Source organism: Sciurus vulgaris (assembly GCF_902686455.1).
Source record: "Sciurus vulgaris genome assembly, chromosome: 12".
NCBI classification, from domain to species: domain Eukaryota; kingdom Metazoa; phylum Chordata; class Mammalia; order Rodentia; family Sciuridae; genus Sciurus; species Sciurus vulgaris.
In genome coordinates, this window is record NC_136473.1 from 18839407 (window position 1) to 18857100 (window position 17694).

The window sequence follows — 17694 nt, forward strand, 5'->3', positions numbered from 1 at the left end:
GAAGAGAAAGGTTTTGTTTTTTTTTGTTTTTTTTTTTATATAAAATTCCTTATAAATAAATATAAAAACAAAAGGAAATTAGTTTTAGGACTAATTTAGTCCTAAATTAGTTTTAGGACACAATACAACTCTAAATAAGAAGATACTTCTGTTTAATGAAGGAGATATATATGGTTTCCAGGATACAGGGAAAAAAAGCAAGTATCTTTAAAACTGCATATTTTCTTCAGTGTAAGTAGTTTAGCATGCCAACAAATACAGAAATGGAAGTTTGTGTTTTATTTACTCTGGATGCCATTTAGTTCACTCTCCTTTTATGAAAATTTCACTTAATTCAGTTATGTTATTTATCTTCCATACTCAGAACACTAAATCAAATTCTGCAAGATAACGATTAATATGATTTGATTCCTGCTATTAAAGGCTGAGTAAAGCAGTGGGAAAAGATGATATAAGGAAGTGGGTAGATGATAGGAATGTTGACTTGAACAATTATAAATGAGGATATATGGAAATGCTTAAAAGAATAAGCAGTATTTGACCTGGACCTTAAAAAGGGTAAGGATGATCAGTATCAAGTCATTTTAAAATATTATGGATGGATGGATAATATGGAAATTAATAATAAAAATGTATGTATATTACTAAGTCTATTCCTGCTGCTATAACACAATACCTTATACTAAATAATTTAGAAATAATAGAAATTTACTTCTCTTAGTTCAAGAGACTAGGAAGTCCAAGATCAAGGCATCAGCAGATGTAATGTCAGGTGAGGGCTTGCTCTTTGCTCCCAGACCTTGTTGCTACATCCTTACATGATACAAGAGGCAAAAGAGATGGAAGAGCCAGACAACTGTCTAAAGCCTCTTTTATGAGGGCATTAATTCCAACACAGACGGTGGAACTTCCCAAAAGGCCCTACCTCTTAATATCACCACAGTGGGGATTAAGTTACAACATGAATTTTGGAGTGACACAAACATTCAAGCCAAAGCAGTGTGCATAGGTATATGTTAGTATGTTTTCCAAACTTTGCTAATTTGAGTAATAGAATATAGAAGCAGTGACATATGTCATGATAACAGTGAACACACTTCATGCTCTGATACTGGTGTCTAAATACCATTCTTCACAAAAAGGAATTGAAGTTTCTAGAAAAATTTAGGACTGAGATTAGGAGAGTAAAAATGAGCCCATGGTAACGTGTTGTACAGAAATCTAAGGAAATGCTCAAAGAATGATGGGGACATGACAAAAAGATCTCAGAAGCAGCTTGAATGACCTCCCCCCCCCCCCCACTGGCTGAAAAGTTGTGCATCATAACAAATAGCCATAGTGATAGGTTATAACCCATTGACTAAAATAAGATTATAAGATCCCATACTGACATAAATAAGTGATTAAATAAGTAAGGGGGAAAAGAAAAAACTTCCCCCCACTTGGCAGTGCCAACACCCAAGCTTTTAGAAATTATGTAGAATGACTGCCCTGTATGTACTCTTCAGAACTGAAGGTCAGCTGGGCACGGTGGTGCACGCCTGTAATCCCAGCAGTTTGGGATGCTAAGGCAGGAGGATCACAAGTTCAAAGCCAGTCTCAGCAACTTAGCAAGGCCCTATCTGGGGCTGGGGACATGGCTCAGCGTTTAAGTGCCCCTTGGTTCAAGGTCATGAACAGTAAGAACCACAGAGAGTATAGCTCTTACAGATTAAAGGATATTAAAAAAGCATGACACCTAAATATGATGCTTGAAGGTAGATTGAGTCCTGAACCCCTGCAAAAGTTCTGTTTTTTTGGTTTTTTTTTTTTTTTTTTTTTTTTTTTTTTTTTGCCTTAAAAGACATTATTAGGGCAGTTGGAAAATTTCATATATGATCTATAGATCAGGTTAATGGTATTGCATCCTATCCATCTTAGCTCTCTGATTTTGATCATTTTACTATGTTGTGCAAGAGAATGTTAAAACTGCTTTCTAGGAAATATACAATGAAGTATTTAGGGGTAAAAAGCTTAATGACTGCAACTTATTCTAAAGCAGTGTGGGGAAAATGTCTGTTATATGTATGTAAATAAATAGATACATGCATAGATAGGAGATGGGGAATGATAAAGTGGGTGTGGTAAAATGGGGAGTTTGGGTGAAGAGTAGACAGACACTTGGTACACTTCGATTTCTGAGAGTTTGAAGTTATTTAAAACTAAAAAGTTATAATATTTAAAAGTGGTTGGGTTTCACTGGATTGAATTAGATGGAGTTTGGCAGGGGGAACATTCATGGTGGAACACTCCTAAGAGGAAAAATTTGAACCAGAACCTAGAGTGGGAGAATCTATAAAGTATTGTTCACTGGTGAGTTGTCCATTAGTATAGGTGCAAAGCAGTCAGTTAAAAATGGGGAAAATTGAAATATCAAACACAATGGTGAACTAAAAAAAATAAGTTGGTAGAGAGCATCCTGGGTTCAATCCCAATGCACCAGAAATATTAAGTTGCTTAAACTGTACTTTGTGAAGAATAGCATATATGTAAAATTTAAATGCCATGTTTTATAGTTAAGCACATATACAATCATGAATATGGAAGAATTCACCCTAATTTTCTAATGATAGTTGCCTATGGGAAGATAGGGAAGGATTAGGAGGGATACAGATCTTAGAAAGTCCAAGGATATCAGATGAAGAGTGGAGTTTATCCTACTTCAGTGGGAATTTCCCTCAGGCAACTAACATCTCATGCATGTTTGAAATTGGCTAATTGTTGGCTAGCTCAATGGTAAAGCACCTGTCTAGTGTGCTCAGGGCCTGGGTCCAATCTCTTGTTACCACCCTGTCCCCTCATCCCCCCAAAAAGACTACTGAGTTGTGTTCTTAAAAAAATCCTATTAAGTCTTTTTATGGGTGATTTTCAGAAAAGTGAAATCATGATTCCAATACAGATATAAAACTCTTTAACACATTTTAAAGATTTTGTTTTGCTTATGAGGGAGCCAGACAAATGTTTAAAAGAGAACCCACGGCCTGGAGTTGTAGCTCAGTGGTATAGCACTTGCCTGGCACATGTGAGCACCACATAAAAAAATAAAAGGCATTGTGTCCATATACAGCTAAAAAAAAATTTAAAAAAAGAGAACCCAAAGACATTTATACATCAAGAATATTGAAATGAACATGGAAGTGAGGCAAAACTGGTTTTGCCTCTCTCCAGAGTGATCTTAGAAGACAGTTGGATCTTTTCCAGACAAAATAGAAATTGCATAAACACAAGAATAAGCTCACATCTTTATCCGTTACCTATAATTTATAAAGTTGTAAAATAGTTCACAGATATAGATAGCTAGAATCTGATGATCCAGAAGAGTCTATTATATATGTGCATTTTATAATTTATATTTGTTTAGAATTTTTCTGATATAATTTCAAGTTGAGTAATTTTGAAGATTTGAGGGAAATGATTACATCCTTTAAAATGTAATACATGAATATAAAGCAATCCTTAGATGTCAAGTTTCATGGGATATATTTTGTCTTTGAAAGTTGAATTTCTTCATGTTGTAAAATTTGTGTAACTCTTCTACTTATAGGAAATATTGCTAATACAAATCTTGTATAATTGATTTTTATTAGTAAAGCTGTAGGGGAGCCAGATTAGCAGCTTCAAATTATTGACCTGACATAAACCATAATTCCTTTTGATGGGGAGAGTTGAATGGAAAATAAAGGACCCTTAATTCAGTTACTCACTTCAGAAGCCTCTCTATACTAATTTCATGTATCTACGCTGAAGAAGTAGTCTAATGGAAACTAGATACAGAGATAGCCTATGAAGTACTTAAAAGATACAATTGTAAATATTCTAGAGGTCAGATTTACCTGTAGCATAAAGATAGATTAATCGGGCCTTAAGTTCTCTCTTCTTGATTCATTAGCCTTTTGCTTAAAATTCTTCCTAGGGCTGGGGGTAAAGTGTTAGCCTAGCATGTGCAAGGGCCTGGGTTTGATCCCCAGCATCAAACAACAAAAACCAAACGTTTCTCATTTGGAGAAATACTACCATTTAAAAAAAAATTATTTCTTTTGTCTGTTTCCAGATTCTTATCTATCAGTTTCTTCTCTCTCATAGCTAGGCTAGATCTTGGGAGGATCTACACCAACCATTTCACTTAGTTTTAGAGTATGTAGTTAATTCTAGACCTAGTCTAACTTTTTTTCCTTATGAAAATTGATACTGGATTTTTTCCCCCAGAACTTACAGATGCCCAATAGGGGGCAGCAACCCCCTGTGTAGGGATAAAATGATTATGTGGAGAATCTAGGTTAATATTTTTGTGTTTTGTCCCTCCTGAAAGTTCCACTTCCACCTCTCTTAATGTTCCTTTTTTGTCCAGTTTGTATCCTTGAACTCCTGTGTGAGAAAACTCCAGGAAGGACACACTGACAGTCAAGTCTAAATTCCTGTTCAACAACAATATTTTAGCTTCCTGGTCCAAATGAATATGTGTAATATTTTGATCACTTATGTATATGAAATATAATCTTTTGGGTTTTTTTTTTTTTTTTTTTTTTTTTTTTTTACGTTTTAGATGTTGATAGACCTTTATTTTATTCATTTATTTTTACCTCACACATGCTAGGCAAGTACTCTACCACTGAGCCACAGCTCCAGCCTCTAAAATACGTGCTTTTGAATCAACCAGAAATCAAAAACCATTTTAATTGACCAAGGTCCTGCTTTTGAGTTTTGCTGACATTAAAATCTGTCTGGAAATAGCAGTGTTTAAATACAATTTTCCACATCATTTATTTTTTATTCTTATAAAGCCTTTTGGAGGTATGTTCAAAGACCTTTTGCTGATGGAAAGCTTCTGGCCTTTTAAGTATGGGGTGTTATTTCTGAGAACTGGAGTGTATATACCAGTGACATTCCTGTCACTTCATTTAGTAAATACTGTTTTATGTAGGTGTACAGAAAGAACCATTCTTTCATTCTTAAATCCCAGTTACCTAGTCTGAGTTTTTAGATTTGTGGGTTTAAAATTTTTTTGTAGTTCTGCAGCATGCATTTATTTCATTTGTTTATTTTTATGTGGTACTAGAGATCAAACCCAGTGCCTAATGTGTGCTAAGCATGTGCTCTGCCACAGAGCCATGGCACCAACCCCAATATTTGTGGGTTTTGATTGTTTTGGAAAGTGCCATTTGAGAAATTTGTTATTTCTCTTTCTGGTAAATACATTTGATCACTAATTTAATTTTATTGAGTTCTGAAGTTTGGATGGTAATTTGTATTCTACATTCTGTTTTTGACACCTTACACTGTACCTTGAGATTTTGATGATATTTTCCATGTTTACTGTGATGATATAAACTTGCCCCAATGATTTCTTCTTTTTCTCTAGGCACCAGAATTTCCTGAGTTTGCCACTAAAGTCCAGGAAGCTATCAATTCTCTGGGGGGCAGTGTCTTTCCTAAGCTTAACTGGAGTGCTCCAAGGGTAGGAACACATAAGTAAATCTCTTATGGCTTGAATAGTCTTTGCTTTGCTATTCATTTGATTTTTATATCCTCGAAGAGATATTAATTATATTCCTAATTTTAGGGAAAATAGTATGGAATTTATTTATTATTTTTCTCTGTTATTTTATTTTCTTGATTTTGTTGTATACTTTCCTGGGTTTGTGAAATACTATACATTACGTCAAAAGGCAGTTTTGACCTCTGAAGTTGTTGCTTATTCTAGAATTCTGAGGAAGTTTATTCTTTGCCCTTTTTAAAATTTAAGCTGTTTGACAGAGAAAATTTTGTTCATTGCAAAGTAATAATCAAAAGGCTACAAGATGTAGAAATAGAGTGGTTTGAGAAATCAACTGGTATTTTCTTAAATTGTGTTTTCTTATGTTAACACTCCATTAAAAAGATTTTTGTAGAGGTTAAGACCTGCGGGAAAATGTTCTTATTTTTTAAAACCTAATAGAAAATAATTTCATGTTGGTAAAGGTCATTTAAGAAATTAAAGAGTTACTTGCATTTTCAAAAATCATCTTATGCACCTTTCTTTTTTAATTCTAAAATGAGTAACTTGTACTAATTTAATTTTTATTTTTACTTTTATAATTAGTTATATGTGTATATAGTTTAAAATTTTCAAGTAGATACAGAAGTTTGCCACAAAAATCAGCAGGTCCTTTACCTGTTTTACTTCATTTCCTCTTCCTCAAAGCAACCACTTTCAAGTATTTTAGTACATACTTACCTATCTTTCTTGATTTTCTGTTTTAGATATTTATTATTGGCTTCTTACTTGGAAGACTCAGCTCTTTCATATCTTATCCCCTTTACTTCCTGTTCCACTGTGCCTGTTATAGTTCTATCTGATGGTTAGATCAGCATTCAGTGTTTCCATTTACTATGATTATGCAAAAACCATGTACACATCTGGTATATACTATACTATGATTACTTATGTTTTCTTATTCAATATTTTATCTTCCTTGGAGTTGATAATTGCCTTGTTTATTCAGCTGCACAATTTGCTTTTATATATACTTGTTTCAGTGGAGTTAAATATGTGTTCAACATACTATTTTTAATCATTATCTTTTTTATTGGGAGAAATTTTAAAGAAGTTATTTATTGACTGGGTGCGGTGGCACATGCCTGTAATTCCAGTGGCTTGGGAGGCTGAGGCAGAAGGTCTCCTAGTTCAAAGCCAGTCTCAGCAACTTAGTGAGGCCCTGTCTCAAAAAAAAAAAAAAGAAAAAGAAAAAAAATTTCTGGGGATATGGCTCAGTGGGAAAGCCCCTCTGGGTTCAGTGCCTGGTACCCACCTCCCCCAAAAAAGTTATTAAAGAAATAGGTTATTGTAAATAAAATACAATACTGTATATTATAATATACAAAATTATTGAACTCATTTGTCGTTCCTCACAGTCAACTTTTCATCTGTACAAGCAATATTTTTAATCATTGTTTTCTACTGAACTGGATTTGGACTTTTCACTTAAGGTGGAAAGATTATTTGTGATTTTATTCATTTTTTCATTTATTTGTTGTTTATTGAGTTCCTTCTACACACCAGTGTTTTCTTCCATGTAGTATGATAACTTTTTAATTTTTTGATGATTATTTGTTTTCTCAAATGTATTTGGCTCACTACTTCTGATCTTACCTATAAGAGGTGTGTTTGCCAGAGGCAGTGGTGCACGCCTGTAATCCCAGTGGCTCCAGAGACTGAGGCAGGAGGATCTTGAGTTCAGAGCCAGCCTCAGCAAAACAAGGCACTAAGCAATTCAGTGTACCCTGTCTCTAAATAAAAGGCAAAATAGGACTGGGGATGTGGCTCAGTGGTCGAGTGCCCCTGAGTTCAATCCATGGTACCAAAAAGAAAAAAAGAAAAAAAAAGGTGTGTTTTTTAAATTAATTATAATATTACTTTTTAGGCATGTGCCTGCTGTTCTTCCTTTTTTGGTTGACGTGTTTGAGATATTCACCATTTAAAGTTGTAATGGTTCCACATATCTTCTACCTTCCCTCCTATGGACAAGGATCTTATTACTTCAAGTTCTGATGTTTGACTGTCACTCTTGAGCCAGGAGAAGGGACATGATCTCTTTTATTCTTGGAGAGTAACTGGTCAGACTGTTTGTTTACCGTGTTACTCTTTTAGCTAAAGTGTGCATCTGATATTTGATTTCCCCCTTAATTCCATCATCACAAGGAGAACATTGGAAAGTGCCTGGGCCCTGAGAAAGTGTAGGGACCAGACCAGCTCAGTGATTGGATTGTAACTAAGAATCTATCCTGCAATGCTCACGCCCTTTCTTGTAGAGAAGTATAATTTGACATTTGACTGTATTGCTAAGATTTATAGACTTTTTTACTAGAGCAGGTATCATGGAATATGTACTAAATCACATGTGCTTTATTATTTAGGATGCGTACTGGATAGCAATGAATAGTTCTCTGAAGTGTAAAACCCTCAGTGACATCTTTCTACTTTTCAAGAGTTCTGATTTCATCACTCGTGACTTCACTCAACCGTAAGCATCTCATTCCCTCAGTGTCAGATTTTTCTATTGGTAAAACTCCATTAGTTCTAATACAATTATAAACAACAGTTCTATGTAACAAAGTCTTTTATATTCCCAAAATTACCTATTAAAACATACCTTTCTTTTCCTTTTATAATAAAGGCTTATATAGTGGATTTTTCTAAATATAAAGAACTTTCTGTGTATTTGCACATTAAATATTTTAGTACTTTTTTCCTATTATAAAACTGATATATGTTTATCATAGAAAAGCAAAATTAGGAACTGTAGCTAAACAAAAGCAGAAAATATAAAATTACTCATGAATCATCATAATTGGCTCTATATACTTCCAGTGTCTGTGCATTTAAATGGTATCCTATAATTCATCTTGCTTAGTGGGCTGAATTTGCACTTACCAGCACATAGTGACATCTTTGCATGTCTTTAAAAACTTAATTCTTCATTATTTTTTATTACCTTAATTATATGTCTCTGAATAGCAGTGGCATGATGTGTTTGACCAATCCTTTTCTTCTGAAAAGTTCTGCAGTAAATATTTTTAAGTTAAATCTTTGTGTGCTTCCCTAATTTTTTAAGATAAATTTCAAAAGTGGAATTGCTGTTTCCTTCCTTTGCCAGTCATGCTATAGCTAAAGAACTTGATCTTGTGCTGTCTGCATTATAGGTGAACAGAACACCTGCGCTGTTGAGCTGTAGTTGCTCTGTGCAGTTATTTTTCTAGGCTTCTCTTCCTCTCTGTCTTACAGCAGTTATCTCAAACTAATCTTTAAACTGGCCTTTAAAATAAAAGATACCTTAAAATCTAGAAGTTTAACAGGAAAATAAGGGGAAAAATATTGCATATGTATGCTACTTCTTTCCTACCCATTCATTTGAGTTTTCCATAATAGTTCACTCTGTTTCAGCCTTACATCCTTTTCTGAAAAGGAACTTGGCATGAATAAATAACTTTGCTTAGTGAGCTTTGTTGTATCTGAGTTTTGTATCTTGGGCATGTAATTATAATATTAATTAGAGAAAAAAAAGTTATGGAATCATTAATGGGCATGGTTGTCTTGCACACTTATAAAAGGATTTTAGGAGCTGGGGGTGTAGCTAGGTGATAATGTGCTTAGCATGTGTGAGACCCTGCGTTTAGTCCCCAGCACAGGGTAGGGTGGGGTAGGCTGGAGGGAACAGGCTTTACCTATACTGGTATTTCTGGGTTTTTTTTTTTTTTGGTACCAGAGATTGAACTCAGGGTCACTTAACCATTGGCCACATCCCCAGCCCTATTTAGTATTTTATTTAGAGACAGTCTCATTGAGTTGCTTAGGGCCTCACTAAGTTGTTGAGACTGGCTTTGAACTCACGATACTCCTGCCTTAGCCTCCTGAGCCACTGGAATTACAGGCGTGTGCCAGCTCGCCCAGCTCTGTTGTTTTGACACTTAGTTGTCAGCCTTTTATGGTTGTGTTGGCACATGCACTTTAGGGGTTGGTAGTCCTTGTTCAGTAATAACGCAGTAGCATTTTCCTTTTAGGAGATGCCCTCTGATTAGAAGAAAGTCATGTCTTTTGGTTGTAAAGCTTTTGACAGTTAATGCTTTAAGTAGAGAGGCCCTGAAATATATTACATTAAAATTATTCTGCACTGTTAATTCATCTTTTATATACCTTTAATACTAGTAATAGCAAGAGTACCTTTCTAAAAACCATTATAAATCACTTTAATTCTGAGGCCAATTGCTTTTTAACTCAGCTTTGCAATTTAGAGATCTATTTCCACTTAACCCTCTTCTTCCTTTTTGTCTTAATTTGACTGATGTTCCAGTGAATGGTAGAAATACCAGTGAGTTGTTTTGCATTTTGTACTTTTTGACTTTTGCATGAGAAGGAAGTTAACTCAGCAAGTGAATTTGAGGTCTTGGATTTAGAGTGTTTACCCAGAAAAGGCCCTTCTTCTTCTAGTGTAAACAGTTGGCAGTTGACAGGAACAAATACTGAGCACCAAGCTTTTAGCCTTTTAGGTAGGTATCACTAATATGTCACCCTTTTCTAGAAATATTTGTTGGTAGTCAGTTGCATAGCAATTGGTAAGCCAGTTGCATAATAGTAAGAGTTAGCATCACTTTAAAATTCCTTATTGGTAGAACTTGTTGAAGATGCACTTTGGGAGCCAAGGATGCAACTCAGTGGTAGAGCACTTGCTTTTAGCATGTTCAAAGTCCTGGTTTCAATCCCAGCACTGGGGGAAAAAAACAATGAACTTTTGACACAATACCTTGTCATAAAGCTCTTAAAGATTAAAACTCTTAATATAGCCCAGTTCTAGAGTGCTTGCCTAGCATGTGTGAGCCCTAGGGTTTGATTCCCAGCACCACACACAAAAAAGAAGTTTAATTTTTTAGATCAGATAGGGTCATATCAGTGATTTACTCTAATCCTTTTCTTGTACAGATTAGTAAACTGAGGACTACGTATGTTTAGTAATTGGTTCAAGGTCTCACAGTCGATTTGTTCCACAAAACCAAAATATAATTTCAGTAACCTAATTCTAAAAGTTCTTTGTACTTTCAGTTAATTGTTATAGGTTATTTTCAAAATGCTTCCAATTAAAATATAGAATGCACTATCACTGAATATTATACAGTTATACATAATATCATATAGTATTATAAAAATAAGATTATTTTGTTTGTACTATTTTGAGACTTAACTAAAGAAACAAAGATATGGTCAAATTGCAAGGTAACAAAAGGCCAACTGAAGATAGCTTGCACACATGGGGTTTAAAGAGTATATCATTTGACCAGGAGTAGTGTATGTAGTTCAGTGGTAAAGTGCTTGCTTAGCATGCATGAAGCCCTGGGTTTAATAGCCAACATTGCAAACAATAAAAATAAATAAATCTGGTTAATTAAAAAATATATTATTTAACAAGGAGCTTGGAGACTGTATTTTTAATTAATTCAGCAGCCACCAAAGTCACCAGGTAAAGACTTTCAGACTTTCCTCTCTGCCACCCCTGGCTTATTGGCTTGTTCTTTGGGCTTATCACCTGTTGGTCACAAGATTGCTGCCACAGTTGAAAGTATCCATCACATGAAGACATGACAATATCTGTATGGAAAATAGAAAAGTTTATCTCTTCTGATTCATTTCTTTATGTGAACAAGTAAAGCACTCCTGGAAGCTTCCCAGGAGACTTCTCTCAAGCCTCACTGGCGACACAGTTATTCAGTCTAATCCAAGAACTGGCAGAGGAAAGAGAATGCATGACCATTGAGAACAGGGGTTCTCAAATATTAGAATGCATCAGAATCATCAGGAGAGTTTGATGAAGCACTGATTTCTGGGCCCCATTCCTAGTTTCTGATTCCTGGAGTGGGGCCCAACCATATCATTTCTAACTTGTTCCTGAGTGATATTGATGCTGCTGGTCCAGGTTCATGCCCTGAGGACTGCTTAAGTTAATCAACAGATGTATCCCTGGGAATAGGGAGGTATGTTAGTCAACTTTCCCTAAGTAACAAAATAACCAAGATAAATTTATAAGGAGGAAAATTTTATTTTGGTGTTTCATTTCAGAAGTTTCCTTCCATTATTTGTTGGCTGTTTCTTTTGGGCCTATGGCAACATGGTTCGCTATAGTAGGAGCACATTGTTGAGGAGGCTTATTCTTCTAATGGCAATCAGGAAGCAAAGAGAAAGGCAGGAAAGAGCCAGGATCCCAGTATCCCCTTCAAAGGCATACTCCCAGTGACCTAACTTCCTTCTAGTAGGCTCCATTTACTAAAGGTTCCCTCACCTTGTAGTAACACCATGGGCTGGGAACCAAGCCTTTACCATATGGGCTTTTGGGGGGACATTTAAGGTCCAAACTATACCAGGAGGTCATCAGGAAGCACAGGTGTTTCCAGTGTCCAGACAATTCAGATTCTGTTAGCAAGGTTGGAAATGGGGAACAACAATAGAGCCAATTATCAGTGTCTGCCACAGCTGTAATTTGCTATAAAATATTAAGTGGTTTTATTTTTCCTATTCCTTAAATGGTTACTCTAGACAAAAAGCTTTAAAAAATAGAGGTTGAAATGTAACATATAACAGTCTGCATTATCTTTGTTGACTATATTCTTTGTCCAAGTATAAATATTCTAAATTTGATTAAACTTATTAAATCACAAGGCTGCTTTCATTAATTTTTTTATTGATTAGGTGTCACTTTAGTAGGCCAGAGCGAGAAAAAAATTCTTATTCACTTGTCATTTAGAAGAAAGGGCTGAGTAGGTGAAAAACTAATTCTATTCATTGTTTCTCTGATAGTTTCATGCCTGAGGAGAAATAGAATGACTAGAGATCAGGGAATTTCACTTGTCTTAGTAATTTAAGTTCAGTTACACTCAATATAATTTTTAGACTTTTTTCCTTAAGATTATCACAAAAACACTGGGCATGGTAGCACACACTTGTAATCCCAGCAGCTTGGGAGGTTGAGGCAGGAGAATTGCAAGTTCAAAGCCAGCCTCAGCAAAAGTGAGGTGCTAAGCAACTCAATGAGACCCTGTCTCTAAATAAAATACAAAATAGGACAGGGGATGTGGCTCAGTGGTTGAGTGCCCCTGAGTTCAGTCCCCAGTAACACCCCCCGATCCCCACAAAAAAGATCATTACCACACTAGTGATTAAAGTAATCCTTCTTAATTTTCAGGGGATATGTCCCTCCAGTGGGTACTTGAAATTATCATTACTACCAAACTATAGAGACTGTGTTGTTTTTGCTATACATACATACCCATGTTAAATTTTCACCTTTCACTTAAGGGGAGCACTTTATAACTTCTCTTTGGAATATCTGAATTACCAGCATCAATTTTGCACTGCTGGGTCATTATTAAGTAAAATAAGGGTTACTTCAGCATAAACATTGTAATACTGTGACAGTTGACCTGATAACCAAGACAACTAACCAAGTGTCTACAACAGGTGGGTGGCATTTGTCTCGTGGAAACAGTAGACAGAGGAAGGATGCTTCATATCCTGGGCAGGATGGACCAGAACAGCATAAGATTTTTATCTTATGCTCAGAGTGGCACTTAATTTAAAACTTAGAAATTTTTCACTTTATATTTTTATAAATGACCATGATCATAGGAAACTGAAATTGCAGATGGGAGGGAACTACTATAACCCTGAAGTTTAGCAGCAGTCTGCAGCCGTGAATAAATGGACCTGGATCTACTAGAATCTTGTACCCTATAATTTTTCAAATTCATTTCTTTTAAAATGATGAATTTATCATCAGATTTAGGTAATATCTAAGTTGTCTGTAATAAATTCATAGAGATTATTCTCATATATACTAATTACTATGATTCTCCTACCACACTGGCCCAAGTTTGAGAGCAAGTCACACCATTGGAATAGGTAATAGTGTAAATCATATCACCAACACTAGAATGTCACCCCTTGTCCCAGTATATAGGGCTCATCTTCAACTCATTGCTTTCCACTAGAATAGCCTCTCATGTCCACCTCCATCTACCTTATTCTGGCAAAATATACTTCTTAATCAAAGCACAGCCATCATAGAACATAAACACGTGTCCTTCTCATCTTTCTCTCTCTTTCCTTATAGCCTAGCAGAGGACACACTCCACTTTATTTTTTCATAATCTGCATCCCTGTTTTCCTGATCATCCATGCTTTCCAAGTCCCATAGTCCTGAACATGCATCCTCATCACCAGCTATTTTGACATTTGTCCTCTTCCAGGGTGTGAAGTCTTTGAAATAGCACAATGAAAACTGTTGATTATAGTAATGAAGTTTTCAGAAAAAAGCATGTCAGTCTCACAACATGTTTAGGACATAATAAATATGCCTTTTTATAGGAAGAGCATTTGGTCGACAGAAACAGTCTTGTTTAAGGTGAGGGAATGATTTAGGAAGGAGCTTGAGTAGGCATAAAAGGAGAAATGACACTCCTTGTTATAGTTTGGATATGAGGTGTCTCTCAAAAGCTCCTCTTAATGCAAGAATATTTAGAAGTGAAATGATTAGCTTGCGAGAGCTGTAACATAATCAGTCCTTCCTAGTTTGATTGGACTAACTGGGTGGTAACTGTTGGCAGGTGGGTCACAGCGGGAGGAGGTGGGTCACTTGGGGGCATTCTCTAGAAGGATGCATCTTCCCCGTGGCCTCTTCCCTTCTTTCTCTCTGCTTCCTTACCCCCACCCAGCCCACCCGATGAGCTGAGCAGCTTTTCTCCACTGGGCCTTTACCTCATGATGTGCTGCCTCACCTTTCATCCAGAGCAAGGAAGTCGGCCATCGATAGACTAAGATCTCGAAACAGCCCCAGATAAACTTTTCTTCCTCTAAATTGTTGTTGTCTCAGGTGTTTGGTCACAAGGACTTTTGGAAAAGCTAACTAAAGTACTCCTCTTAATCATTAGTAATAAGTAAGCTTATTACTTTTAGTTTGGGGTTAGATTCTTTTCTTCTCTATTTTTAAAATTTGGATGTAGAACATTGCTCTCCAAAATTCCTATTAACTAATTTCAAAACATGTTAATAATGTGCTGGCATAATTTCATAGTAGCTCTCATCAAAGCAGATCTTTGAGATTTTGCTTTTGTTTTCTTCAAACTAAAATCTTTTTTGTTTTATCTGGGAGTTCATCTAGTTTATAATTTACATTGTAGATTATCTAACACTTATTTTTTAACAGTTGTGTTATTTTAGGGATTTCATGACTAGCTAGAGTAACTATAATTATTCTGCCTAGAATTAGTAGTTTAGAATGACACATAGGAGTATCCTTTTGATGTAGACTGTAAATTAGTGACTTTGGTTTAATACTACTTTTTGTTGATATCATCTTGAAATTTTTAATTAAAGAAATCTTCCAAATTAGTACAAAATACTGACTAACCCAGGAAAATATTTTAGAAGTGGATTTTTTTTTTTTTAAGCAAACCCACCTCCCCAAGAGTATAAATGGAATTGAAATATTCACATGCAATGTTGTTTGCAGTATTTCACCTGAGCTCCTGAAAATGTTCTTGCTGACCTTTGTATTCAGTCTTAGCTAGATGGCTCAGCACTTTCCTCTCTTTTCAGGAAGGCTACTTGGCCATCTGGCTAATCATCTTAATAAGGCCTTGTGCAATAATCTCTTCTATACCATATATTTTCTACCTTCTAATACTAGTCAAGTTTTTAAAATAATAAATGTTAAACCAACTAAGCTTTTAAAATAATGTTATAGGATGATAGAAAGCAAATGTATATGTATTAAAATCTGTACTTTTATTTTTTTGCATGGTGCTGGGAATTGAGCCAAGGGCCTCACATGTATTTGACAAGAGCCATACCACTGAACTATATCCTCAACCCATAAAATGTGTACTTATTTTTAAGTAGCAATATGAGGATTAACCAAGGATTGAAATCAGTATTTGTAGGAACGTAAAAACATTTTTAAAAAATTAGATAATGAAAACCCATATCTTGGAATTGCTTCTTTTAGTTTTTTCCACTTTCATATTTTTATAACAAGTAAGTATAGAACCTAATCTACCTTGTTTTTGTTTTACCTTTTTCTTTATAGAATAATAGGTTAATAAGAAATTATCCTCATTTATCAGATTTATAAAAATTTGGCACCCACCTAATTAAAATTACATTTTAAAACAGTATGGTTAGAGTTCTGTTATTACAGTAATCATTAAGACATTATCATGTTATTTTGCTTAAGCTAATTCCTTTGTTGTTTCTTCCTTTCTCCCTTTATCTTTTAGGTACATTTAAAAGGAAAATATAGGAATTAGTTTAATTTTATCTTGATAATGAACTCGTGATTGGTTGGAAACCATAATATTAAGTTTTAAAGTAAACTTAAATTGACTTCATGGAGCTGGGGTTGTACCTCAGTGGTAGAGCTCGTATTTTACTTGCAGAAAGCCCTTGGTTCAATCCCTAGCACCAAACAAAAAAGAGAAAAAGAAAAAGCATACTGATCATAAACATTTTTTCTTTTATAAATAATTCTTTTACCACACAACTTTTGTCCCTCATAAAATACTGTGCAGATTTTTAACACATTTTTCACTTAGAATTTAAAAAGGAGATTTAGGGAGTAATAAGTGGTTTACCAACCACAAAGGCAGAGAAGAAAAGGAGGCCTAATTGCCTGCAAAAAGAACTTTAGAAATCACCTAATTCCATCTATCATTTACTGTTGAGACACCAAGAACCATCCAGAGAAGTTAATTGACTTTTTTGTAAGCATACAGATTGATCTTATCTGAAATGCTTGGGACCAAAAGTGTTTTGAATTTAAGATTTTTTTCAGATTTTTTGGGAATATTTGCAAATTCACAACAGAGATCTCAGGGATAGAACCCATGTCTAAACATTAAATTCATTTATGGTTCATAAACACCTTATACATATCTTTATAGTATTTTTAGTATACCTGTGTTTAGACTGTGACCTGTCACATGAAGTGAGTTGTGAACCTTTCCACTTTGATGTCATGTTGGTTCTCATACAGTATTGGATTTTGGAGCATTTCAGATTTCTGCTTCTTGGATTAGGATGCTCCGCCTGTATGCTAGTTAAATAGCCCATGATTTTGAGTTTTGAAATTTCTCTGCCAGTGTTTTCTTATACTTATTGAAACATTTAAATTTTCTCCTTGATGTAGTTTATCTCATCCAGAATATTTCACTTATCTTCATAGTTGCTGTGTGTCCAAATGTAGTTTTCTTAAATGACAGAAAATGTTACAGTGTAGAGTTCTAGAAACATTCTTAATGCTTATCATTCTGCTGATCTTGGGGGAAAGGATAGATTTCCTTAAGGATAAAATAATTATGTTAGCTTTTATTAATCTGACAGTTCATGACCTTAATTTTGATTAACATAAAACAACCTAGGAGATTAATTTTTATTTAACAAATTTTAAATGTATCTAAAGCTAGTTTTCTAGTTTTAGATTTTAACTCCTCTGGGTAGCGTACCTTTAAATTAGTTTGATTTGAAACAAGGAATTTTTATTTTCCAGAGAAAAATGAGGTTTTAAAATAGCACCAGTATGTGTTCAAATGTATAAAACAGAAGGTTCATCATACACTGGTATTTTAGAAGATCCATTTTATATTATGGAAATAAGGTTTGGTGACTAGTAGGGTTTGTTAGTTTTTTTAAGCAATGATACTAAAGTGAGCTTAAAGTCCCACTGGTATTTGTGTTGCCTTTGTTTTGTTCTGGCTTGTTTTTTAACTTAATCTAAGAGTTTTTTTTTTTTTTTTTTTTTTTTTTTTTTAAATTAAAGAGTTTTAATAGAACCTCCATCCTTGAGAGAAACAGTGCAGCCTGCAGCCTATAGTTCAGTGCTCTTTTCCCCACTTCCTTGTTAGCCTACCTTTTCTGAATCTTGGCATCCTTATGTGGTAACTGTAGATAGTAATAACATTCTTGTCCTCTTAGGATTAGTGGAAGAATTAAATGAGAATACAAATGTAAAAAGACTCATATTGTGCCTGGCTTATTAAGCGTTCAGTGTATAAAGCCCACTAATAGAGAAAACCTACTGGTATTTTAACAAAACACTATGTATATCTTTTTTTGCAATGTAGATTTTTATCAGTCAGTGC

General features: G+C 34.8%; 1 protein-coding gene across 1 annotated transcript in view; it reads left to right on the forward strand.

Moving 5' to 3' along the window:
* Positions 1–17694, forward strand: part of CDC123 (cell division cycle 123) — a 58058-nt gene that overhangs the window by 19761 nt on the left and 20603 nt on the right. Inside the window, exons 5-6 of the mRNA XM_079106244.1 lie at positions 5399–5494; positions 7933–8039. Of these exons, the coding sequence (XP_078962370.1) occupies positions 5399–5494; positions 7933–8039 (203 nt within the window). The remainder of the gene's footprint in view (positions 1–5398; positions 5495–7932; positions 8040–17694) is intronic.